The following is a 25,295-nucleotide window of genomic DNA, read 5'->3' on the forward strand; positions in this document are numbered from 1 at the left end:
AACCTTTAATTTTATAGAAAAAGTTTTCCTTCGCATACGGAACCAAAAATCTCTTCACCCATGGAAGGTTCTTGGTTCACCGTAGGTAAAGGAAAACTGGATCGGTGGATCAGTGGATCAGTGGATCCTAATATTATCATTCTAAAAGGGGAAAAAGGGTAAAAAGGGGAAAAAGGAAAAAAATTTTAAACGAGGAGTTAACGTTATAATACTATAGGTGTGGATTATCAATTTTGGAACCCTCAGGAGAAATTACGACTTCTTCTTCTTGCTTTGGTAAAACTTAACAATCCCCAAAAATGACATCTCTATGATTCAACTCCTCTCCTCCTGACAAAACAATATCCATCTCTATCTTCTCATTTGTCTCTCCTTCTCCTTTTTGAAATATCAAAGTTTATCCCATTACGCCATCTTAATTGGGAAGCGTGCCAGTTTTCCTTTCCATCTTCAGATTCAGAGTTTTTCAACTCCAAAATCCAAATCCAAATCCCAATCTCCCTTCCACTCACTCTTGTCTCTAAAGTCTAATCAAACAAATCGAAGCAAACATTATTAAAACCTCATTCAATCTTCATTTACGGAACCTAAAGAACAATAGATTTCAGTGTTTCTTCTCAGTGAATAATCCATGGAATCAACGGCTCAACGTCGCCTGAAAGCAATTCAGGGTCATCTTCTATCCACGTCTGAGGATTCAGAGTCGCAGCTTTCTCGGAACGCCACTGCCGGGGAGTTCGTCCAGGGTATCTCCCAATCACGAACGTTGTTATTTGATCTCACTTTCATTTCTCTTTCTCCTTTTTTCTTCAATATCCTTTAGGGGGTTGGGGAAGGGAATTTGTGAAACTCAATTGGATGGAAAGAAACGAGTTCTGCTGTAGTTGTGGTTGTAGTTGTTGATGTTGGGTCTCCATTGAAAGTGGGAAAGCTAAATCTACAGTGTAGTGGTTTTGATGTTCTCTTCGTTGTTGACTTTTGAATCTTCTCTTTTATTGCTTTTCTTCTGGCCCTACACAATGTCACTAAAGAAACTTTATATTCTTATCCTCACCACTGTGCTGTGCTTGCCTTTTTCTGGTTCGCCGAGTGGAGCTTTATATGGGTCGTCTCCGTTATTCTTAATTGTCAACTCAGAAAACAGAGATCTTGATTTTTGGGAATTTTTTTTTAATGTACCGATCTGGATTTTGTGGAGACTTGCCAGTTCAGTACTATGTATGTACTTTGGAGTTTGTAGCGTTACTGATAATCTGTGATGGTAATATTGTTTCTGGTTTCCAGAAGGCTCCTGTGTTTGTTGCAGACTTCTAGCTTGCATATCCATTCATCATATTTGTTTGTGGCATTAGCCAAAGGATAAATCAGTTCTAAAAAATTTCTCTGGACACCTATCTTATCACGGCTAATAAACCTGTTAAAAGTTTTTCTTCACAGCAATTATGTTTGTTGATATTTTACAAACTATCAATTTGGTGAAGTAATATAGCTGACAACACAACAAAGACAAGCTGAAGATTGTAGGGGCAAAGTAATAGGAAGTGATCTTCCTCTGCCTGTCTCTCCTGTTTTTACTCCCAGACTTCTTGGCAATGATCTTGCCTTGTTGCCATGATGGTTGACTGTGTTGATATTTTCATATCATATCATCATATAACAATTGCTTATAGATAGCCAAATCTGGTGGGCCAGAAAAGGTCACCAGTTTGTGGTAGAATAATATGCCACATCACAACTCTTCTTCTTACTCTTCTATATAAATAGTTACTAAACATCTATCAGTTGTCTTTAATTTCTTCGAGCTATTGGAACCACAGATAAAGAAGAAGAAATGAAGAAGGAGAAATAGAGGAAGAGGATGATGTTGCATAGAGAATTAAAATAGGATGGATGAAGTGGAGGGGTGCGCATGAAGTCTTGTGTGATTGACATATTCCTTTAAAAACTGAAAGAAAAATTTTATAGGACAGTTATACGACCAGCCCTAATGTATGGAGCTGAATGTTGGGCAGAAATAACATCTAGATAAACTTAATGTAGCTGAAATGAGGATGTTGAGATGGATGAGCGGTAAAACTAGAAAGGATAAAATAAGGAATGAACAAATTAGAGCTAATTTAAGAGTAGCTTTGATACATGATAAGTTGCAAGAAAGTTGTTTGTGGTGGCATAGCCATACGCAACAGAGGCCTTTGAATGCTTTAGTATGGAGGGGTGATTTGATTAAGATTAAAGGGGCTAAAAGAACCAGGGGTAGGCCTAAAATGATTCTAGAAGAAGCGGTGAGGAAAGACATGCATAGCTTAGGACTAGTAATAGGTATAGCTTTTGTAAATATAAGTGAAGAAGAAGAAGAAAGGGTTGCAGTCATTAGTTTGACTGCACCCAAAACAATATATTAAATAGGGTAAAACAAAATAAACCAAGGACAAAAATACCCCTCATTAGAGGAATCATGAATAGGGGCTGACGCTAGCTCCCTATTCACGACTCCTCCCCCTTACTCCTAACACTCCCTCTCAAGTTGGAGCATAGATGTTAATCATGCCCAGCTTGGTACAAATATAATTTACTCTCATACTTCCCAAAGGCTTGGTGAACAAATCAGCAAGCTGCTCCCCAGTGCGAATATGACGAGGAGAAATAATCCCTTGCTGCAGCTTCTCACAAACAAAATGACAATCAACCTCAATGTGTTTCGTTCTCTCTTTTTTTTTTTTTTAACCCGAACTTACCTGGGACCCAGGCCAACCCCTAGAATTTTATTAAAAATCAATGAAATAATAAAAGAATACATGGGGGGGACATGCCGCCTTACCCCATCCCAAGACAAGGGTCACTCAAGAACTTAACCAAACCCACCCGAAGGCACAAGCCCCCAACATTAGTTTCTAAGAACAGGCAGTCCCGCCTTGTCCTCCCTAAGTAACACTTGAAAAGCACCTTGAGGCATGCAGCCACGTTGGAAAACAGTAGAGGCCATAGAGTCACATGCATAGTTGGCTAACCAGTCAGCTGCCCTGTTGCTCTCCCGGAAAGCGAAAGACACATTGGCCTGTGTAGAGGATATCAACTCCAATGTTTCCTGGAACCAGTACCACCCTTTCCAGAGATTACACCTTTTTTGGTTTACCATTCTGACAGTAGAAGCTGAATCAGAATTAACCACCACATCAAGAAACCCCAGCTCCTAGCACAAATGCAGTCCATCTCTCAAAGCTCGAAGCTCAGCAACCGAGTTAGTGCAGCCTCCATAGAAGTTAGCAAATGCGGCCAACGCCACACCCGCCCGGTCACGAATGATCCCCCCTCCCCCACCATACCTTGGATTGCCTTTGCTGGCCCCATCCACATTCAGTTTAACCGAGAAAAATGGTGGGCACCAATAAACAGGAATAGGGCGTTTCAGCTTAGGGGTTGGGGGGATAATGCCAAAACACTGCAAAATAAGACTGTCCCTCATGGACCCTTGCCGGCCTACCCATGTGGGGAGGTTGACCTCTTTCACCCATACCTTAATTGTCGCAATTATTGAACTCGCAGTACGCCTTCCTTCCCCATGCCTTCTATTGTTCCTCTCCTTCCAAAGCTCCCAAACCACCAAAGATGGAAGAATTCCTGAGATAAAAGCGTTGAGGCTGCTCCCACCAGCCGAATTCTGCCAGAGCAAGATTCGACTTCTGACATACTGTGAAACAGAAGGCATGTCAAAAAGCCGAGTGAAGTATCCCCACACTTTAGACGTTGTGCCCCCAGCAACCAGACAATGATCCATCGTTTCACATCTAGGATTCCCGCAACAGTTACATTTTGATGCCAACGGTATACCACATGACATTATAGCCTTGTCCGTGGGAATCCTACCATTCAGGAGCTGCCATGAGAAGAAGGCTATCTTCACTGGGACAGAAGAGTTCCAAATCCAAGTTCACCACAACAGCATAGGAGAATCATCATCAAATCCAAGTTCAGTCATCAACTGTTTAATCCACATTAGTTCACAAGTGCCATGAGCCATAGCCCGATACTCCGACTCTGCACTAGATCGAGCTACTACAGTCTGTTTCATGCTCTTCCATGAAACTAGGTTCCCTCCAACAAAGACACAATAGCCCGAAGTAGACTTTCGATCAATAGGAGGTCCTACCCAATCTGCATCAGTAAATCCATCAATCCTTTTATGACCATGATTAAAGTATAAGAGACCACGCCCTGGATCCTTCTTAATATATCGCAACACCTTTGTAACTGCCTCCCAATGAGCTGTCCGAGGCGCGGACATAAATTGACTCAGCATACTAACAGGAAAAGAGATGTCAGGTCTAGTCACAGTCAAAATAGTTGAGTTTCCCTACAAGCCTTCGATACTTCTCTGGATCATCTTGAACATCCCCATCCTCTGCCATAAGTTTCACATTTGGATCCATAGGAGTATCCAAAGGCCTAGATCCCAATAATCCTGTCCCTGAAAGTAAATCAAGCACATACTTTCGCTGTGAGAGCGAAATCCCTTTCCTTGATTGAGCTACCTCAATACCCAAGAAATACTTCAGTCGTCCCAGGTCCTTAGTCTGGAATTGCTGTCCCAAATATGTCTTCAAGTTCTCAATACCTGAAGAGTCCCCCTGTGATAACAATATCATCTTCATAAACTACCAAAAATATCTTCCCTGCATCTGATTGCCTGAAAAACACTGAGTGATCACTCTCAGACCGAGTCAAACCAAACTCCAGCACAACATTTGTAAAACGGCCAAACCACGCTCGCGGTGACTGTTTCAGCCCATACAAAGATTTCCTCAACTTACACACCTTACTAGACTCCCCCTGAGCAACAAAACCAGGAGGTTGCTCCATATACACCTCCTCAAGGAGGTCTCCATGCAAGAATGCATTCTTGACGTCTAGCTGATACAACGGCCAGTGATGTATAGCAGCCAATGAAATCAAAATGCGGACAAAAGTAAGCTTTGCAATCGGAGAGAAAGTGATGCAGGTCCAAGCATGCGAAAGAAGAAGAAGAGCCTTGACTAGGCTGTTTTTGTTGGAGCCTTTTTATTTTCTGTACTTAGTTTTTTTTTAGTGTTTTAGTTAGTAAGGATAAAACAGTCTTTTCCTTTTATTTTCTTAAGTTATTCCCCTCCACGATTTTAGAGGGATGAGTGGTTTGTTTATTTGTTTGTTTAAACTTATACTCCTATTTAGAGTATAAGGTTGCTGTGTTTTTTTATTAGGATTCAGGTTAGGAACCACTAGTCCTAATCTGACTAGGATTGTGTCTAGGATTTGGAACTGGGATTCCTAGTTCAAATCTGACTATTTGTAAGGCCCTTTGGCCCCTCGTTTATTATAAATACATCTATCGTGGGTAGGCTCCCCCACTAATTTCTGCAATAAAAAAAAAAAATCGTTTCAATTTGAGATTGCTGCCTGCGTGCTGCTGCCTCTGCTCCTCTGCGAGCTTGCATCCTTGTGGACTCAAGGTGGTGAAGGGTGGGTGGATTCCTGCGACTCCTTGCACTATGAAGGTCAGGAGGCTCTATCAATCTTCAAGCTGCTGCCTTATCTCTGCATTACAGTAAGTTAACCTGCTGCACTTTTTTTTCTCCTATATAAACCTGATCTATACCCCTTCTCCCATCAACATTCGACCTCCATTAAACCTGCAACTTAATTCTGCCCCCACAGCAGAATTTGGAAACCTATCCAAACTTTAACCTCTATACATCATTAGGATCCCCTAAATCTGCATATTAAAACCCTATAAGCCCCTTTCCTCAAATCTGCTCCTAAACCCTAGTTCTCACAAACAGTCCATTTTCATAAGGCATCCTACCCGAAACCCTAGATTTCCAACCTCATCCAAATTCGATCCAACTTATACCATTAGACTTCTAGAAACCTGCACTTCAATACCAAACAAACCCTAATTCGAAACCCTAGCCCTAACCCTAGTTTTTGGCCTAATTACTTAAATCTGTCCATTCGGCCAGCCCTATTACATAACCTTGTTTCCCCTGGTTCCTAGTGGGCTTGGTCCTACCTAGGACTACATTAGAAAGTATCCAGATAGTCCACACCATAGACCTAAGCATAGCCTTTAGCAACAAGACGGGCCTTCAACCGAGCCACAGACCCATCAGGATTAACCTTCACCACAAATATCCAGCGACAACCAATAGCAGACTTACCAGAGGGTAAAGAAACAAGATCCTATGTCTGATTGTCCTTTAGAGCAGATAACTCCTCAATCATGGCAGTCCGCCACCCAGGGTGAGCCAAGGCCTCTACTACTGACTTAGGAATAGGATAACTGTCAATAGTAGACAAACAAGCAACAAAAGAAGAGGACAAACGAGCATAGGACACAAAGCGATTAATAGGGTGTTGGGTACAACTCCGAACCTCCTTATGGGTAGCAATAGGAACATCAAGATCAGAAATAGGAGGTACAGTAGCAGAGGAGGAAATACCTGAAGGGGGATCTGAAGGCGAGGAGGACGTGGTAGATGGTGCTGCCTGGGTACTGTATCTCTCCATAGGTGTAATGCAATGTGTCGGCGCATTGGGTGGGCGACGACGAAAAACAGCCAGTGGTTGTGTTGGAGGTGGCATTGGAGGCAAAGGATCCTGCACAGGAGAAGAAGTATCGACAACATAAAGAGGGAGATCATCGTCCAACTCTGAAGCAGGTAGCGAGGATGCAACAAATGGAGTAGATTCAAAGGAGACATCAGCGGTAACAAAGTACTTTCTTAAATCAAAAGAATAACAACGGTAACCCTTTTGAGTTTTAGAATACCCCACGAAAAGACATTTAAGAGCTCTAGGATCCAACCTAGAGCGACCAGGACGATGATCCCGAATAAAACAAATACACCCAAAAACACGTGGTGGTAAGACAAACAATGGATGGGAAGGGAACAACAAAGAATATGGAACACCACCACCCAAACCAGAAGAAGGCATGCGGTTAATAAGATAACACGCAGTCAGAACAGCATCAGCCCAAAAAATGTTAGCCACTTTCATCTTAAATAAAAGAGATCGAGTAACCTCCATTAAATGTCTGTTCTTCCTCTCGGCTACACCATTTTGTTGAGGTGTATCCGCACAAGAGGACTGATGAATGATCCCATGCTGAACCATATAAACTCATTAAAGGGAGCAGAAAAATATTCTTTGGCATTGTCACTTCGAAGAACTTTCAAAGAAGTAGTAAATTGATTCTGAATTTCAAGCACAAAAGTACAGAAAATGGGAAACAATTCAGAACGATCTTTCATTAAATAAATCCAGGTAACTCTGGAAAAGTCATCTACAAAAGTGACAAAGTAACGAAAACCCAGCATAGAAGTAACAGGACACGGACCCCACACATCAGAATGAACTAAAGAAAAGGGTTGGACAGCCCTGTTATTGACTCGAGGGGGATAACTTACACGGTGAAGTTTCCCAAACTGACAAGACTTACACTGTAAACTAGACAAGGACTGAAACCGACTATCTAAAATCTTCAAACTCTGCAATGAAGGATGACCCAAACGACAATGAATCTGATGAGGAAGTGCCACACTTGAACACGCTACCGTGGATGCGTTGTCAAGAAGATATAGTTCCCCAGATACGCGACCTCTACCAATCGTCTTCCTCGACTGGAGATCCTGAAACTCACAATAATCAGGAAAAAAGGTAACAGAACAATTGTTAGCTTTAGTAAATTTGCGAACAGATAATAAATTAAAAGGAAATTTGGGCAAGTAAGAAACGGAGGACAACGACAAAGAGGGGGTAACTTGCACAGTGCCTGTGCCCCGAACTTTAGCAAGAGATCCATCGGCTAACACAACATTGGAAGAAGATTCACGAAATGAAGAAAAAATACCTGATGCTCCAGTCATATGGTCCGAAGCACCTGAATTAATGATCCAGGGACGAGAAGTAGATGATAGGCATGCAATAGCATTACCTGGCTGAACTAGGGTAGCAGTGGAGAACTAAGATGACTGAGAATTCTGAAATTGAGTAAATCGCTCATAATCTTCATCAGACATAGTCACTGTTTTACCCTCAGGCTTGGAAGGAGGGGTAACCACCGGATCACTGTTGGCTGAATTTGCAAACTGAAGTGGTTTACCATGAAGCTTCCAACAAAAGCGTTGAATGTGACCAGCTTTGCCACAATGATGACAAGTGCGCACCTGTCCTAAAGTCTCTGAAGTACCGGATGTGGGTGCTTTACTGTTCCCTGACCCACGACCACGGCTACCACCACTGCTGCCCGTACCTGTCCCCCCACTGGACCCATTGTTGGGAAAGGCTGCAAGTGCTGAACTCTCATTACCATGGGTGGAAGCTTGGCTGTTCTCACGAGAAACCCGTAAAAGTTGAGAAAAAGCTTCTGGAAGTGTGGTGACTCCCCACTGAGGATTTGAGACCGTACTGGCTCAAATTCTTTTCGAAGTCCACCAAAAAATACCATAACAGCCAGCTGTTCTCTCTGTTGCTGCATCTCTTTCACATCAAACGTGATAGGAAAAATGGAATTCAGTTCCTCATATAGTCGCTTGAATTCTGCAAAATATTGGGTTACAATCAGAGTCTTCTGATCCACTTTATAAAGAGCTTGGGACAGGTCATAAATCCGAGACAAGTTGTCCTTCCCAGAATAGAGGACATTCAAGTATTCCCATAAATCCTTTATTGTGTCAATGTGAGTAACCGGGTCTGCAATCTGATTATCCATTGAGTTCAACATATGACTCAATATTCTTGCATCCACCGTATCCCATGTTGTGTCTCCTTCAGGCTTTGGCTTTGTGAGATGATCCTGTTGATCACGCCCCGTCAAGGCCAATCGAACCACCTTTTTCCATTGCTGAAAATTAGAAATCCCTTCAAGTTTCCTTTCAGTAATGCGATGAGAAGAGGAGGACAGTTCAGTCACAGTAATCTTTGCATCACCCATGCTTAAGCAAATTGAATCTTCACAGAGAAGTCACGGACAGAGTGAAACTGATGGACAGCAAACACTACTGAAATTACAAACAGTTCTGAAACTGTAGGACAGCAAGGTGATATGATCTTCAATCAATCACAACCAACAAACACCAGCCAGCAACAAACATTCACCACCAATAACTCTATCCAAATCCAAAAAACAAACAACACCTGAATCGATCTCAAACTTGGCACATATCAAAAACTGAGACCTAGTTCTTTTGTATAGTCATGAACTAGTCTCAAATAAAACCACAAAACTGCAGCAAAGGGTGCTGCATCCCCTTTAAGATAAGATCACGAGAAGTCCCAAAACCTTAAGTCTTCAAAGCCGCAAGCTTATTCTAACCAAAACACAGGAACAGAGAAAGGATTAAGGATGAATGATCGACCCCTACAGTCCTAGCTCTGATACCATGTAAATATAAGTGAAGAAGAAGAAGAAAGAAGAAGAGAGGAGAAGGAAGGAAAGAAGCTGCAGAATTGGGGCTGCAGTCATTAGTTTGACTGCACCCAAAACAATATATTAAATAGGGTACAACAAAATAAACCAAGGACAAAAATACCCCTCATTAGAGGTATCGTGAATAGGGGCTGATGCCATCTCCCTATGCACGACTCCTCCCCCTTACTCCTAACAGCTTTGAATAGAGCTGATTGGAGAAAAAGGATTCATGTAGCAGGCCCCATTTAGTTGCGATAAGGCTGAGTTGAGCTGTACTGGAACCACAGACATGGAGTGGAGTGGGTGTGGTTCAGTAGAGAAGCTTAACAGTATACCCACTTTTGGTTTTAACCCTATACTCTGTGATTTTTGTGTGGGGTTCTGTACACTTTAACTAAGAAAATCTTGTCTTCCCAACTACTTAATATGGTTGAATCCTATAAGTTGTTGGTGTTTTATTTTATTTATTTTTTTAATTTTACATTTTTTGTGTTTAGAGTTTAGGTTTGATTGCTGAGTTATATAACATGATACTGGTTATTTTGAGCAGGGCAGGGTTACAGTGTGGTTCTTCCGGAAAAATTGCAATCAGGAAAGTGGAATGTGTACAGGTAGGGTTGGTTCCTTCCTGGCTCCTCTTTGAAATAATAAAGACATGACTGTTGGTTAAGTACCATATGTGTATGGCAGGTCGGCACGCTCTCCATTGAAGCTTGTGAGTAGATTTGAGGATCGTCCTAAAATTGGAACTTTGCACGATAACTTTGTGTGAGAATTTCTTGTATTAGCCTCTATTAATTCATTTACTCCTGTTCATTTCTGGGTTCCATAATTGTAATGTATATGATACTATTTGGATGCATTATGTTTGGTGGTATCTAATTATCTATGTAACTAGGTATATTTTATGCATGAATCATTTAACTTCTTCTTAGAGATATATGCAGCCTAGTACTTCATTTTTCTGTTTTATCGGAGAGACTGAAATTTGTTTTAATTATTAATTTAGGCATGCAGTTGAGAATTTCCAAGATTGCAAGTATTTGGGTACCCGAATCCGGGTGGATGGAACAGTTGGAGAGTAAGTTCTTTCTCAAAACTGAGCTTGCAATCCCATTGAAGTTTTCTTACCCAGTTGTGTTCATTCTCACACCTGAAGGTACAAATGGATGACATATGGAGAAGCAGGTACTGCTCGGTCAGCAATAGGTTCTGGTTTAATATATCATGGGATACCTAAGGTGAGTTATTTTTCATCTCTGCTCCTTTGAATTTTACTTTCAAAATTGTCTTACTTATGAACTTTAACATGCTTATGGCCATGTCTAATCATGTATCTGAAACCAAAAGTTGTGCTCATTTTTTTTTTCACCCTGAAGTCTTCTGGGGGGTCTTCTTTGTCTTTTGTGAATTTCCTTTTGTCCTTCCCAAACAGGGATCTTCCATTGGACTATACTTCATAAACAGACCGGAGTGGCTTATTGTTGATCATGCTTGCTCAGCATATTCATACATCTCAGTTCCTTTATATGATACTCTAGGTATGTTCTTAGGTGTTTGAAATATTTTTTATGGGATCTTCCCATATGTTGGTCAATCCAGTGAACCTTACAACTAATCTTTTGCTATTTCTGCAGGGCCAGATGCTGTTAAATTTGTTGTAAATCATGCTGTTATACAAGCTATTTTTTGCGTCCCACAGACATTGAACATTGTGAGTTCTGAACTTGGGTCTTTCAAACTGACATTTTAAAGAGTAAATACATGATAGACACAATGATTACTTTTGAACTGTTATTTTCCCCCAAAACATATTTTCTTACGGAGATGACTTAAATTTGGATATTCAAAACTAAGCGTGAGTATTTAGTGCAGACATCAAACTCATGTGCATGTAGTGGCTCTTCCTGTAAAGTTAATATCATAATAATGTATGTTCCATAGCATTAAACATGGAGAAGATCACTGAGTGAAATTCTGGGAATAAAATTATATCATACTGGAGGCTGGAACTTCTCTTTGCTGCTGTGTAAACTATGTGATGGGATACTCCATTTTAATAACTGAGATTTTGGAGACTTAATGCTTTTTCTTGGTTCGGGAAACAACCTCTCCGCGAAGCAGGGGTAAGGCTGCATACATTATGACCCTCCCTGTTTCTCAAACTAACCCACTCTAAAACCTTAATCCTTTGCCAATTATCACCAACAAAAAAATTTAATGGGCGTACCTAGTCAAGGTTCACGTCCTTTAATGTTTTTTGTTGGTGATAGCTGGCAACGGATTAAGGTTTTAGAGTGGGTTAGTTTGAGAAACAGGGAGATTTATACGAGTAGTCGTGTGTAACATTGAAAATGTTATAAGGAAAAGGGATTGATCTGAATCTTAGAGCGCAGCAAACAAAAATAAGATCATTACACCTGAAGATGGTTGCTGATAAATAGTATTATAAAACCGGATCTGATCTTCTCCCATTCTTGAACCTCCATCAACCTGCCATCAAAATCCAAAATCCCATCCATCTCATGAAGATAACCAGATTCGACTGTTATCTGACTTATCTTAACTTCTGTTTCTGAATTTCTGAGTGCACAACAAATTTCTTTGAACCTGCTGATTTGTGTCCTTCATCATTCCCTTTTTTTTTTTTTTAAATTGATAACAGAAATTTCATTGAAAAGATGAAGGGTACTCACAGAACCCTCTTTCCTGATGACATGACTGGGGAAGAAGCTTAAATGACAAATGATTCCTATTTTTTGAGAAGCTATAAAACCACTCATATCTCATACTAACTTTTCTGGTTGCTTAAGTTGTCTTTTTATTAGATTTGTCTAACTACCACATCTGTATTTAGATTGCGATTCTAATTTTGTCCTCTGAAAGTTTCTCATTTTTATGATATGGAATTTGCAGTTGCTGAGCTTCTTCTCTGAGATGCCATCAGTACGTCTGATAGTGGTATGGATGTATACCTAACGACCCTCTCGCTGAACCCTTGAATGATATAAGTACTAGTTTTGTCTCTATGACGCAGGTAGTTGGAGGAATAGATGGACACATGCCATCACTTCCCTCAACAACTGGAGTTGAAGTTATATCGTATTCAAAACTACTTATGCAGGTAATTGTATAGTTATGGATTTCATGATACCTTTGAGAAAATGGATTAAATATACAAAGACTAGGAGCTAGATTCTGTCTTTTGTAGTTTAACTGTGGTAGAGATATTGTTATGTGGTTATTGGTTTTGTGATTAGTATGACTTTCAACTTCCATGCCCATCTATATCATTGCTCTAGATGAATGTCAGTATCTGAATCACTTATGCTCTGTCTTATTACAACTTACAAGTAAGATAAAATGGAAGGAAGTAAAACTTGATTTAAAAAGGAAAATAGAAGCTTTTTAATCATTGCTGTGGTTAAAATCTTACCAAATATGGTAATTGGACTTTTCAAATAGATTCCTTAACCCTATCATATTTTCATATTCCAATCCAAGTAATTTGTTTGGAAAGTAAAATAAAATTTAATTAGTTGCAAGTTCATTGTTTGTAAAGGTTTCCATTTTCTTTTTTAAATTAATTTACCTTCTCTTCATTTTAATTGACTTGCGATCTGATAAAGACATTTTTTTAACTTAATGCTCACTTAGCCTTTTCTTTAAGGCCTGCCTCAAGGTGTAAGCCTCACAGACCATTTAAAACAATTTGTCTCATTACATTTCTTTACAGACAATGTTATGTTACTGCAAGTAACAATATGTTCATGTTGGGGAAGTTTTATAGCTCCTGTTTACTTGTTTGATTGTTATACCGTCAAACAAATGGTTGCTTTTCAGGGCCGCAGTAATATTCAGCCTTTTTCTCCTCCAAAACCAGAGGATATTGCGACCATCTGCTATACGAGTGGAACAACTGGGACACCAAAGGTATTATATTTTTAGGGTTTTTTAAAAAAAAATAAAAAATCTATGTTCTATGATTGGCTTGCAAATAAATTGATTTTCCACTTTTGGCATGGCTTCAACTATATTAAATATGGTTTTTGTTCCTTTATGTAGGGGGCTATGTTAACACATGGGAATTTGATAGCAAATGTTGCTGGTGTCATTCTTGGTATCAAATTCTGCCCTTCAGACGTGTGAGTTTTGTTGAATTTTCTTTATTTTGTAGTGTGCTGCCTTTGTTCTATTACATGCTAGTTATTTATTACATGCTGTGTGGCATCCTTTGCTGAAGTTGTCCATTGTTTTGACAGTTACATCTCCTATCTTCCTTTGGCACACATTTTTGAGCGAGCTAACCAAGTTATGATTGTTTATTGTGGAGTCGCTGTTGGTTTTTACCAAGGGGTATGTGAATCATCCAAGTAACATTTCTTCAGTAGTAATGATCAGCCTTTTGATGGTGCTATATGCATATTTCCCATTGTTGCTTTTAGATAATGTGATACAAGAAATGAGCTATCTTGAGAGGAGCATTCAATTTTTGAAGTATTCTGTATAATTAAGTTCTAGTGATAGTGCTTCAATATACTGGTAGAACTTAGTAGATATTGAATATCTTCTTTTTTTTTTTTTTTGGGGGTATAGCAGAATTAAAAAAAAAATGTCATATCCTCAATCTTTCCAACTGATGCCGCCGGGCAGGGTTTGTTTTTTTTTTTTTTTTTGGGTGGGGTGGGGGTTGGGGGGGGGGGAGTGATCTAATGAAAGAACCCCTGTTAATATATTGTCTCTCAGTGGGTGTACACCACTTTCCTTTATGGGAGCTGTAGAACGGGTGTATGTCCCTGTTCCATGCCTTGTTTCCCATCAATGCTGCTCACTACACTATCTGCATTACTCCAGTTGAACTAGGAGATAATTGAAGCATTGGGATCCAGGGCTGTATCCCCTGACATTCTTCAATCACCTTTCTTAATTTCTTCAATGTCTTTTAATCCATTCATTTGTTTCAAATTGTGGTAACATATATATCTATTAATGAGTAAATATGCCTGAGGATTCTGTTATTTTTTGTCTCCCACATGGAGTTGAAATTCCTTTTCAACCTATGATATAGTGTATTGCATTATTTCCCTGTATACATGGTGAGAAAGTTGAATTGAATTGGTAATTCAATCGAGGGGATGAATGGCAGCATGTCTCTGGAATTCTAGCTCAATCCTTTAATTGATCCGTACCAGCTTTATATGATATATTCGCCTTCGGAAATCCCAATGCTTTGTTATTGTTGACATTTCTTTTCTCTCCCCCCCCCCCTTTTGTGGATACTCTTATATGCTGAATATTGGTTTTCATTTGTAGGATAATTTGAAACTGATGGATGATATGGCGGCTCTGAGACCGACAGTTTTTTGTAGTGTTCCTCGACTGTATAACAGAATTTATTCTGGGTAACTCTTCACTACTCTAATGAAATTTTCATGTTTTTTGAATATGTCCATTCAGTTTTCTCGTAGTTAAGGAGATAAGTCACTTGCTTCAATTTTGCAGCATTACAAATGCTGTGAAGACTTCGGGGTCTCTAAGAGAAAGGCTATTTAATGCTGCTTACAATTCCAAGAAGCAAGCGATAGCAAATGGTAAATGAATTGACAGCTGGATCTCTTCTAAATTAATTCATTGCTTTTTTTGGTCTCCTTAGAGGATTTATTTATTTATTTATATAAAAATAGTCTTTTCTTTAGTTTAAGTTTCTAAATTGTAAATATCTCGGAGACATTTTCCTTCAGTTGGTACTAATTCTTCTTATCTTCTTTTTACTTGCTTCAATTAGTCCCTGATTTCTGCCTTTCATATGGAGAATGACCAACTAGGCCTTTAGGTTAGAAACTTTGTTTTATGAATTTGTCATATAATAGTGTGAATGAATAAATGTTTTTCCTGCTCATCCTTATTATTGATTCTAATTTGTCACTTATTTTTATGTGGGTTTGGTAGGGAATACAAATATTTCCTGTTCGTCCTTCTCATTGAATTCTCTTTCTTGAAAGTTGAAACACGCAATTTCATTGCTTCCTTTTGCTTGATTGTTGTGTATATGCTTTGTTCCGAATCTGATTTGTTGATGAGATTGGAGTACTTTTGAGTGTATTACATCAGGATAGGTGGATAGATAGATGACTGGTTTTTGTGATGTCTGTTGATTTGTATTGGGTATCTATTCATATTATTCCTTTACACATTGTTTCAGGAAGGAATCCATCACCCATATGGGACAGATTGGTATTCAATAAAATAAAGGAGAAATTAGGAGGACGAGTAAGGCTTATGGTTTCTGGTGCCTCACCATTGTCTCCTGATGTCATGGACTTTTTGAGGGTGTAAGTTCTATTTCTCTCCTACTGCATAAGATGTGCTGGTTTATATCTTATTTCTTCTGTTTTATACTTGATCTAGTTACTCATTTGATTACAAATTTACAATGAGCACATGAATTGTTTAAACAGATGCTTTGGCTGTCGAGTAGCTGAAGGATATGGGATGACTGAGGGTTCTTGTACTATAAGTTTCATGGAAGAGGGTGACATCTTATCTGGTCACGTTGGCCCACCTAGCTCAGCTTGTGGTAAGCATTTGTTATTGAGTTGTAACTTGTAAGAACAAAAATTGATAACCTAGTGAACAATTAAACAAGTATATTGAGGAATGGGCTGACCATGATTGTACTTGATGTTAGTTCACATAGATGCATGGACTTGGTTTGCTTAAGACAGTACATGATTATCCAAAAATGCATTTGTTGGCATGACTTGGGTGTATAGCAATTAATTGGCCAAGAAATTTTTAGTACGTTAAGGAAACATTAATATTATGTGCTTAGCCAATATGAGACAGCAGTGCCTGGGCTGTGGACATTTGACCATATGCTCGGGGAGAAAGGATAGAATCTGGATCTAGCCCACCCTTGGATATCTAGGTTAACAAACAATATGATTTAGTTATTATGGGTGGTCTCTCTTTCATGCTTTGTTAGAGTTTCGACGAGATGGTGACTGATCTCCTTCCTTCCGTGGTCATGTTCTAGGTATTTTCTCATTCTTTGAATCTTAGTTGCTATTCCTTCATACCTATTAGCTACAAAATTTTTCTGCTGGATTCCCACACAGAACCCTCCCCACGGTTTCTATTTCCATCAGTTTCTTTTCTGTTTTTGGTGGACAACACAAACTTCGATCCCTAGGGTTCGTTAGATCTCATCTCTTTCTCGCCCTCCATCCTCTATTGTTCTAATACAAGTTTGTCACTGTTTTGCATACTGATTTGCAGGTATTCTTCCTTAGTTATCTGTTTTTTGTTGTTGTTGTTATTACTAATTCTGGCTGCAGGGATTCAGGCCAACATTCTAGTCAATCCAGCCATTGGATTGAGCTAATCCTTGTGATCTCCTTGTTAGCATAGTTCAAAAACTCGTAGTTCAGTCTTGTTTTGGTCAGACCGAAATGACCGAAATTTTGACAGAAACAGTGCATTTTTTCTGTGAGTTTCGCTTGGCCATTTAGGGGGCAAACGGCCAAAATTACCAAAAATTTCAACCAAAATTATGTTGCTTATGGGTTTCGCCTCCTGTTTTGTCTGAGGCATATTGAAACTAGCAAAATTTTGTCAAGCTTTCGGTGAAATTTTGAACTATGCTTGTTAGTACTACATTTGACCAGATTTTGAGGGTCATCTGACCCACAGATTGGGAGTTTATCACTGTTATCTTGAGTTACTAAATTCTGTTGACATAAAGTTTCTATTTTTTTTGTTATACCTTGTTACAGCAGATCCAACTATTGGATCAGCTTGATCTTTGGAGGCATTGAATAGCATAATGAGGAGTCTAATCGATCCAAATTTTCTCTCCATCTGACTGTCGGATTCTGAAATATTTGACCTTCTATATTCTGCCGTATTGTTTGCTTACTTGGATTGTTGTGTTTCTGTGCATAGTTGTCAAAGCATCACCTAGGCATCCAGGCACATTTTTTTTTGGATGGGCATCTTGGTCGCCTAGGCTCCTTCTTGGTACTGCCTTAGTTTTTGACCGCCCCCATCCAACGCCTTGGGTTGCCTAGCACTTTGACAACTATGGTCCTGTGGTTATTGTGTTCTATTAATCTTACCTTATCTACCTTAGAACACATCACAATACCTCACAATTAAGAGGTCATGAGTTCTATACCTCTCCTTAGGGCCAAAAAGAAAAAGGGCGTACGCAGTGCACAAGGCTCCCACCATTGTGGGGTTTGGGGAGGGTCATAATGTAAGCAGCCTTACCCCCACTTCGCGGATAGACCGTTTCTCCTTGGGGCCTACCTATCCACAAAAAAAAAAAAAAACACAACTCCTGGCCTCTATCTCCTTGTATAAAATGATCCACTGAACATGTTGATATGCCTTTTCTTAACCAATCCTATAAATTATTCCCTTACGTCTAACTGTTGAATCAAATCCAAACATTCATGTTGCAATTAAAACTCTTCCAAATACATTTATCTCATGAGCGATGCTCATGTAAAGGATTATATGAGTCCAAATCACTGTCTTCAGTCTCACAGTCAACACCTTGACATCCACCTCGTGCAAGTCAAATAAGACTTTCCGGCCTATGGTCCTTCTATCTTCTCTGTTTTGAACTCTGATCTTCATTGAAATTGGAGTAATACTGTTGTTGCAATTTGTATCTCATCTTCTTGTACCTGATTTTCAGCTTTCTTTAGTGTTGAAATCACAGGGGCCTGGATTCTTTTTCAAAATTTAGAATAGTGTGTTGATAAAAAGTTATTCGGTAGAGCCGTGACATTTTTGATTGACATGGAATCTGTGCTTATACTATGTGCTGTATATCCCTTTTAGTAGTCCAAGGTATAACCAGGATTCAGGTTATGTAGATGACTAGAACATGAGAATCCATTCGCCTCGTATCATTATCAAGTAGGGATCTTAAAAAGTTTGAGATATGTGGATGGTCAATTGAATGCATAAGAGTTTTGCTTAGTTCTTCAGTTTCTGATAACTTAAAATTTTCTGCTCTGCTATTTTTTTCTCTTGCTCTGGTGATGCTTTACTTCTGATTCTTTTTTGTTTTCCGCTTGTTTCAGAAGTAAAGCTCGTAGATGTTCCAGAGATGAATTATTCTTCTGAGGATCAGCCCTATCCTCGTGGTGAGATCTGTGTCAGGGGTCCCATTGTTTTCCGAGGATACTATAAAGACGAAGTGCAGACGTATTCTCTTTACACTGCAAATTTTTATTCGTGCTATAATTTTAAAAAAAAAAAAAAAACCGGATGTACCTAACAATTCCATCATATTGGACAGAAAAGAAGTAATTGATGAGGATAGTTGGCTGCATACTGGAGATATAGGGTTGTGGTTACCTGGAGGGCGCCTGAAGATTATTGATAGGTGAGATCAGGAAACTTTCTTGTGATAATCATTGTAAGGTTGATAAGATGATTTGAGATTTACATGTAATAGGATATATATATATATAGTTCTTACCCTCATAATTTTGATTTCAGTTTGGAAATTGTCAGGCTTGTAATTTTAGGACTTAGGTAAGTAAATGGCCAGTTTGACGAGAAATAATGAAAATTTCAGCCCCCATTTCTTTGGGTCATCTATGGTTGCATTGCCAATCACAAGGTGATGTGCGAGTGACATTGTGAAAGGACATGAAGAGCATAACTAACCTAGAGAACATCTATGTGTATACATTTATAAGGAGCATCTTGGTTTTGAGGCATCAGGACCTGCTAAAATTTTGATCGAATCTTCCTCAAACCCTAAGAGAGACTCGATCCAAATTTTAGTACCATCCACCCAGCCGATTGTCTGAAATTACACTTTTACCCTTCTCTCCTATCTCTACTAGGAAACCTCCATAACTCCAGATTTAACCATCTGATTTAGCTATAACTTTCAACATATATTCCTCTCCACTTGCTCACACTCAACCTACATATTAAGTCCATTCAACCACCTGATTTCCTACCGTAGATTCAATCATCTTCCACCTTTCAAAACCCTAACCCTAGTTGCTGCCCAAATCCATCTAACCTACTTGTACCCATCCAAAACTCACAAAACCTAGTTCACCACCTTCCCATTACCCAAACCCTAACCCTAAAATTGACCTAAAATCTCAATTCTGCCCTCATCGAACCAGCAGCTTACATATCCTGGTTGTTTGGCTCTTAGTAGGTCTCCTACCTATCTAGGACTACATTAAGTGGTATCAGAGCCATGGATGAACATGACACTCCAGTGCTGCCACCCCCACCCGATCTCATGGCTGCCATAATGGAGATGCTCCTAAAGTTATCTGCTGGTCAGAAGGCTATGCAAGCTGGCCAGAAGCTTATTACTGATAAAGTGTTACGATTAGAAGAACAGAGGAATACCCCTCTTAGGGACAGCAACAATCCCTAGAAGAGGACATGTATCAAGTAAATTCGGTGGTGCAAAGAAGCCTGGACAGAGATGGGAATCACAGAGACAGATCCAGGGATTACAGAGATCGATCCAGGGATCACAGGGATCACGGGAACAGGCGCAGGTATGACAGAGAATATAGAGACTATAAAGAACAGCCTAGACCTCCAGAGGCGTTCGAGTTGAGGGACTATGATGGCAGACCAGATCCACAGGTACTTTGTGATTGGTTGGTTGCTTTAGATGATTATTTTGATTGGTATAATTTGCCTGAGCATAGGAAAATGAGACTAGCGCATACCACGCTAGTGGAAAAACAAATAATTGGTGGAGAACCCAGGTGGATTATCTTGACTACCGTGGTAGAAAACCCGTTATATGGGCAGAGATGAAAGATCTGAGAAAGAAATATTTTCCACGGACGTCCAAAGCTCTACAACAAGGTAACTTATATTCCCTTCGACAAAAGGCCTTCAAATCTTAAGACAACTTGAAGCCTCCATCAAGGAGATTCAATTTGCAAGTTGAAGAGTGTTGCAAATTTGACATCACCAGTGTTAAATCAGCGGCTGAATACAAATTTACATTACCGAGGGAAATTGAGAGAGCACAAGTTGAAGACAAAATTGAAGTGAACACAATGAATTGTGATGAAAAGATAGAGACAATGCCTGAAGCTTCAAAGATGGAAAGTCAACATGCAGAAGAATCTACTGAAGAGGTCAATGTCGAAGAGAACAAAGGAGACAAAGCTGAAACAACAGAAGATGAAGAGGTGGTTTAGAGCACTCCACAAGAAATTGATGGCATTCAAGATGCTATTCTTGAAGAGGTACAGCTTGCGCCTCAAGTCTTAGATGAAAAGGTTACCACTGATGAAGACGCTACGGACACGACATACACAGTTGATATTGATTCAAAGATTGAGCACATAGAGTTTGTTATGCCACCATGGTTCTTTGAAGAGAAAGCTCCACGCCTTGAAGACTACATCCCTAAAGTCTACAAGCAACCAAAATTCTGCTGGAGAATGGTCAAAGCTGCTACTCACATGTTGTTTCCCTCTCATCACTACAAAATTCGAGGACGAATTTTTTCAAGCTGGGGAGAGTTTATGCTGATTTATCACCAAACTGGGCTTCTTTTATTAAGAATAAGTCTAGGGTTTGGTTATATACATGTTAGGCCTTTGATCCCATGGGTTTTCTATGTAATAGGCCACTTTGATGGGCCTAAAATATGGGTACATGAGTTGCATACGGGATTAGCCCTATACTTAGTTTATTTTCATGTTTTTAATGTTTTAAATTGAACCGGTCCAAAGCTTGTTTGAACCAGTGGTTCAATTTAAGTGATTTTATTAGTTTTTCTTTTAGTTGTTTTGTTGGGCTGGATTTGGACTCTATTTTGAATCTATTTCAGTTTCCTAGTCAGTTTAAGTTACCTAATAGGTTAAGGATTGGGTTAGGCCTTTCCTTTTTAGTGTAGGAGTCTAATTTTGAGTCTTTTATATAAGGTTGTAAGGGGGCAAAGTATGGTACACGAATTTGATTAATAAAAATAGCTTTTGCTTGCTGCCATTGCTGCTGCTGCCCTGCTCTGTTGAATGTTGCCTTGTGAGTCATGTCAAGGTGAAGGGACTGGTGGATCTCCAATTGACTCCTTGCCAAGGTTTGAAAACTCAGGTCTCAGAGCCATCTCGACCTAGCCCAAAACCGAGTCCAGTCGAGTTTTTGGAAATTTTTTTTTTTTCCGACTCGGAAGCCTATCTCAGTGGGTTTTAGACGTCTTTTGGCTCTGAAAGTTGGTATTCAGCCTATTTTAGGCTATTTAAACACAATGACACTATCAGATTTTGCAAAAACAAAGTCCAAATAGGAGTTTCAGTTAGTGGGAAAGCAGGACAGACACTTATGCTAGAAACCAGGACAGACACAGGACAAATAGACTTATTTATGCCTAATATCATTTAAGTAAGTGAAATATTTGTATTTCATTTACTTAAGATAATATTCATAAATAAGAAAATACCCCCCTATTTGAATCCAATAAAAATAATTAAAAAATCAAATTCCAAAAGGAAAAAAAGTCAACCCCCCAGTTCAAGAACAAAAACTAGATTTTCGGCGGTAGGTGCAATTTTCAACTTTCTAATGCTGGGGTTTTTCTTAAATCAAAAAATTCCATAAATCTTAATATGGTAAAACATTGCTAAAAATCAAAAGTGCGGTAAAATATTCATTTGTTTTGATGTCCAAAAATATATTTTCATTCAGAGCGATTTTGACAGCATTCGCGCATATCGAATTAAGTTTGACCGGTACATAACTCCTTCAATATAAATCAGATTTAAGCAATCTTGGACTTGTTGGAAAGCTTTCAAAACAAAGCTTCAATGATACAAAAACATTTACTTAAATGATATTAGGCATAAATAAGTGTCTGTCTTGTCTGTCTTGGTTCTTGGCATAGATAGGTGTCTGTATACCAAGAATTTCCAGCAAGATTTCGAGATCTGGCACTCATATAAAGGATCTAGATGGGCATTTTCCTATGTCAAACCAAGATCTCGACCAGATATTGTACTTTTGTGACTCGACCCCCATCTCGTCTCGGATTTTCGAAATACCGAGAAACTCGCCTTGCGTCTTGTAGACTGGGAGGATCTGTTATAAGGGATTGGTGGACCTCCAATCAACTCCTTGCATCTTGTAGATCGGGAGGATCTGTTTCTAGTTGTCTTCAAGCTGCTGCCATTGAAGAACTACAACTCCAAGTAAGTATTTAACATTATTTTAGTTTGTGCATCTAAGTATAGAGGCTTTCCCATAGTCGAACTGATGACACTGAGTCCCTCAACGCACCAAAAGTGGAGGGGTAGACTAGGAAACGCAACCCATAGGAGTATCAAGTTAAGATTGAATTTTTTGAGTTGCAAATGGCGATCCCAGTTTCTGAGGAAGATGGGTTTCTTGCCAACTTGCCAAGGGCCCCCTTCCTAAGCGCGCGACTTATCTTCTCCACCTGAGAATTTGAAGATGAAAAGGTCGTTGTCTAAAAGGTATGTTTCCAAAAGCCCCTTTGGTCTCCATTGTTGAAACAGGGAATTTCTTACTACTATGAATGATGGTCGGCTTCCAATGAAATGGCCAACCAGTGCATTATTCCATTTGGAGGCTTCATCATCAAGAATGCTTCTTTGATAGAGGGTAGTATGAGTGGAGTCTATCAATTTTGGTGGGACGAAGTGAAGAGTGTGACCTTCACGGGATGGGAGATGGTTGTTACTAGAGAGAGAGTTCCAGGGAACTCCAGCCTGTCTTGGGGGATCAGTGGAGAGGGAGGTGATGGATTTTTTTTTTGGGGGGGGGGGGAGGTGAAGATGGAGGTCTAGGTGGGGAGGTGGAAGGGGCTGAACCAAGGAGGCCAGTCATGGAGGCAGGCCTCAGGGGGTAAGCACTGGCAGGGGGGTCTCTCGGCAGGCTGGTCACTGGCATGTCGAGAATGATGTCTTCACATCAATTTTACTTCCAATCAAATTCTCAAATTGAAAAGTTTCTTTTATATTTCTTTTCATTTTACTCAAAAGGTTATTTGGTTTGTTGGGATTTGAACCCGACGTGAATTGAATTCGCAACCTTCTGATCTGAAGTCAGATGCGCTACTGGCAAAGCTTTCAGTGACATTAAATCATGAAAATTGATTGAGTTTTGATCTTCCAAAATAACCCCCAAGGCAAGTGGTATAAATAACTCAATTTTTTGGAAATGTTACTTCCAAATTCCAAATTCAGCCAATGGTGTAATGAAGATTCATTCCATTGATTTAGCTTGTGGGGATGCTTGTAGATAAATCTCAAATAAGTCCAATCACAACACCGCCTTTCAGATCTCAATCTTCAATTAGAATTTAGAATCCCAGAAGTCTGCTGCTTGGTCTAACCTATTGAACTGTTGTGCTATTACACCAATTTGAACTGCATCAATCCACTTTTCTTGCATCTCGATCTGCCCCATATATCTCTGCAGTTCTTATATTTTCTATCCTATTTCAGGCTGTCTTATCTAATCTTGTTTGAGAATTCCCCAAGAAAGGCAGAGGAGAAGAAGAGAAATAATATAAAGAAAAGTCCAGCCCTCAGCTAGGAGGAAACTGGGCAGGCAAAGAAATGGGGAGCCCCCAGGAATCAACAATAAGCCTGTTCCTTGGGGAGTCTATGCATCTGGAAGAGACTACATATAACTTGCTTCTAATGTCAATTGTCAAAGGAGATGGTGTCGCCAATCTTCTTGAAGGATTCGGAGCTAGAGGTCCATATCCTGAGGTACACTCCATCCAGATATGGTAAATGGCGGCGCCGAATGCGAGCTTAATAACTATTTCACAGCTAGAGTTTCCGGCAAAGTCATATCCACCCAATTCCATTCTCTATTAAAGTGTACGATATTTCTCCTCTGAGGCCAGCATTTGGCAAGAAGCCCCTTCTAAATAGAAGAGGAGAAGGGGCAAGCAAGAAGAGGTTCTCCATATCTTCATGGGAATTCCAGCAGAGGTAGCAAATGGGGGAGGCTGGAATCTGCCTTTGAATAAGGAAATACTGTGTAGGAAGGGAGCGGGTAAGGGCCCGCCAGACAGTGAAAATGTGCCTCTTGAACCAAACAATTTTGCACCAAAGAATGATAGGGGCCCAAGCACGGATGAGGTCCCAAGTGGACTTGGAGCAAAACTGGCCTAAGGAGGAAGCAGTCTAAACAACAAAATTGCCACTCCCTCTGGGTCTTCTATTGATGGCCAGCAGAGCATTCCAGATGGCCAACAATTGGGGGGGGGGGGGGGGGGGGAAGGAAAAAAGGGTCAGCTGTCAAAGCAAAGAATGCCTGAGACCATGGCTTGCCTGTCGTAGCCCGAAGTATATCTGACTCTGTCACCAACTGAGTGGATGAGAAGCCCATTGGGGTGCCAGTGGTCCAGCAAAGGTGAGTGTCAGCTTCATCGTCAATAAGGGGTTTAACAACCCCAAAAGCAAGGAATCTGAATTTCAAAATCTTTCTCCAAACCCAGAAGCATCTAAAGGGGGGGTGTCCAAATGGATTCATTACGGAGAAGCTTGGAATAGACCCAAATGCTTTTCTTCTTGGCAGCAATGTTCCATATCAGCTTAAGAATACCTGAAATGTTAACATCTTTAATTCTTCTCAGCCAAGACCCCCTTCATCTTTGGGGAGACAAATTGATGCCCAACTGATAGGGTGAAGAAAGTTGGAAGTGTCAGAGCCTTTCCCGAGGAGGCACATGTCAGCGAGACTAGCTTCTTGATAGGAGATTGGGGGAGCCTGAAAATACCCCACCAATAGATGTAGGAGGATTGGAGCACTGATCTGATCGATTCAAGCCGATCAGCGTAAGAAAGTAACTTGCCCT

General features: G+C 39.9%; 1 protein-coding gene across 2 annotated transcripts in view; it reads left to right on the forward strand.

The window, feature by feature from the left end:
• Positions 1 to 562: 562 nt before the first annotated feature.
• Positions 563 to 25,295, forward strand: part of LOC122639818 (long chain acyl-CoA synthetase 6, peroxisomal-like) — a 42,713-nt gene continuing 17,980 nt past the window's right edge. For both annotated transcript variants that reach the window (XR_006329577.1, XM_043832815.1), the window contains exons 1-18: positions 563 to 746; positions 9,996 to 10,056; positions 10,136 to 10,213; positions 10,455 to 10,526; positions 10,605 to 10,686; positions 10,881 to 10,986; positions 11,083 to 11,159; positions 12,362 to 12,406; positions 12,483 to 12,569; positions 13,289 to 13,378; positions 13,511 to 13,590; positions 13,708 to 13,801; positions 14,759 to 14,847; positions 14,948 to 15,036; positions 15,648 to 15,777; positions 15,904 to 16,022; positions 18,541 to 18,664; positions 18,759 to 18,845. Coding sequence is in view for 1 of the 2 variants with exons in the window: in XM_043832815.1 (XP_043688750.1) it covers positions 632 to 746; positions 9,996 to 10,056; positions 10,136 to 10,213; positions 10,455 to 10,526; positions 10,605 to 10,686; positions 10,881 to 10,986; positions 11,083 to 11,159; positions 12,362 to 12,406; positions 12,483 to 12,569; positions 13,289 to 13,378; positions 13,511 to 13,590; positions 13,708 to 13,801; positions 14,759 to 14,847; positions 14,948 to 15,036; positions 15,648 to 15,777; positions 15,904 to 16,022; positions 18,541 to 18,664; positions 18,759 to 18,845 (1,625 nt within the window). In the remaining variant the exon portion in view is untranslated. The remainder of the gene's footprint in view (positions 747 to 9,995; positions 10,057 to 10,135; positions 10,214 to 10,454; positions 10,527 to 10,604; positions 10,687 to 10,880; positions 10,987 to 11,082; positions 11,160 to 12,361; positions 12,407 to 12,482; positions 12,570 to 13,288; positions 13,379 to 13,510; positions 13,591 to 13,707; positions 13,802 to 14,758; positions 14,848 to 14,947; positions 15,037 to 15,647; positions 15,778 to 15,903; positions 16,023 to 18,540; positions 18,665 to 18,758; positions 18,846 to 25,295) is intronic.

Source organism: Telopea speciosissima, chromosome 1, assembly GCF_018873765.1.
Source record: "Telopea speciosissima isolate NSW1024214 ecotype Mountain lineage chromosome 1, Tspe_v1, whole genome shotgun sequence".
Classification (NCBI taxonomy): Eukaryota; Viridiplantae; Streptophyta; class Magnoliopsida; order Proteales; family Proteaceae; genus Telopea; species Telopea speciosissima.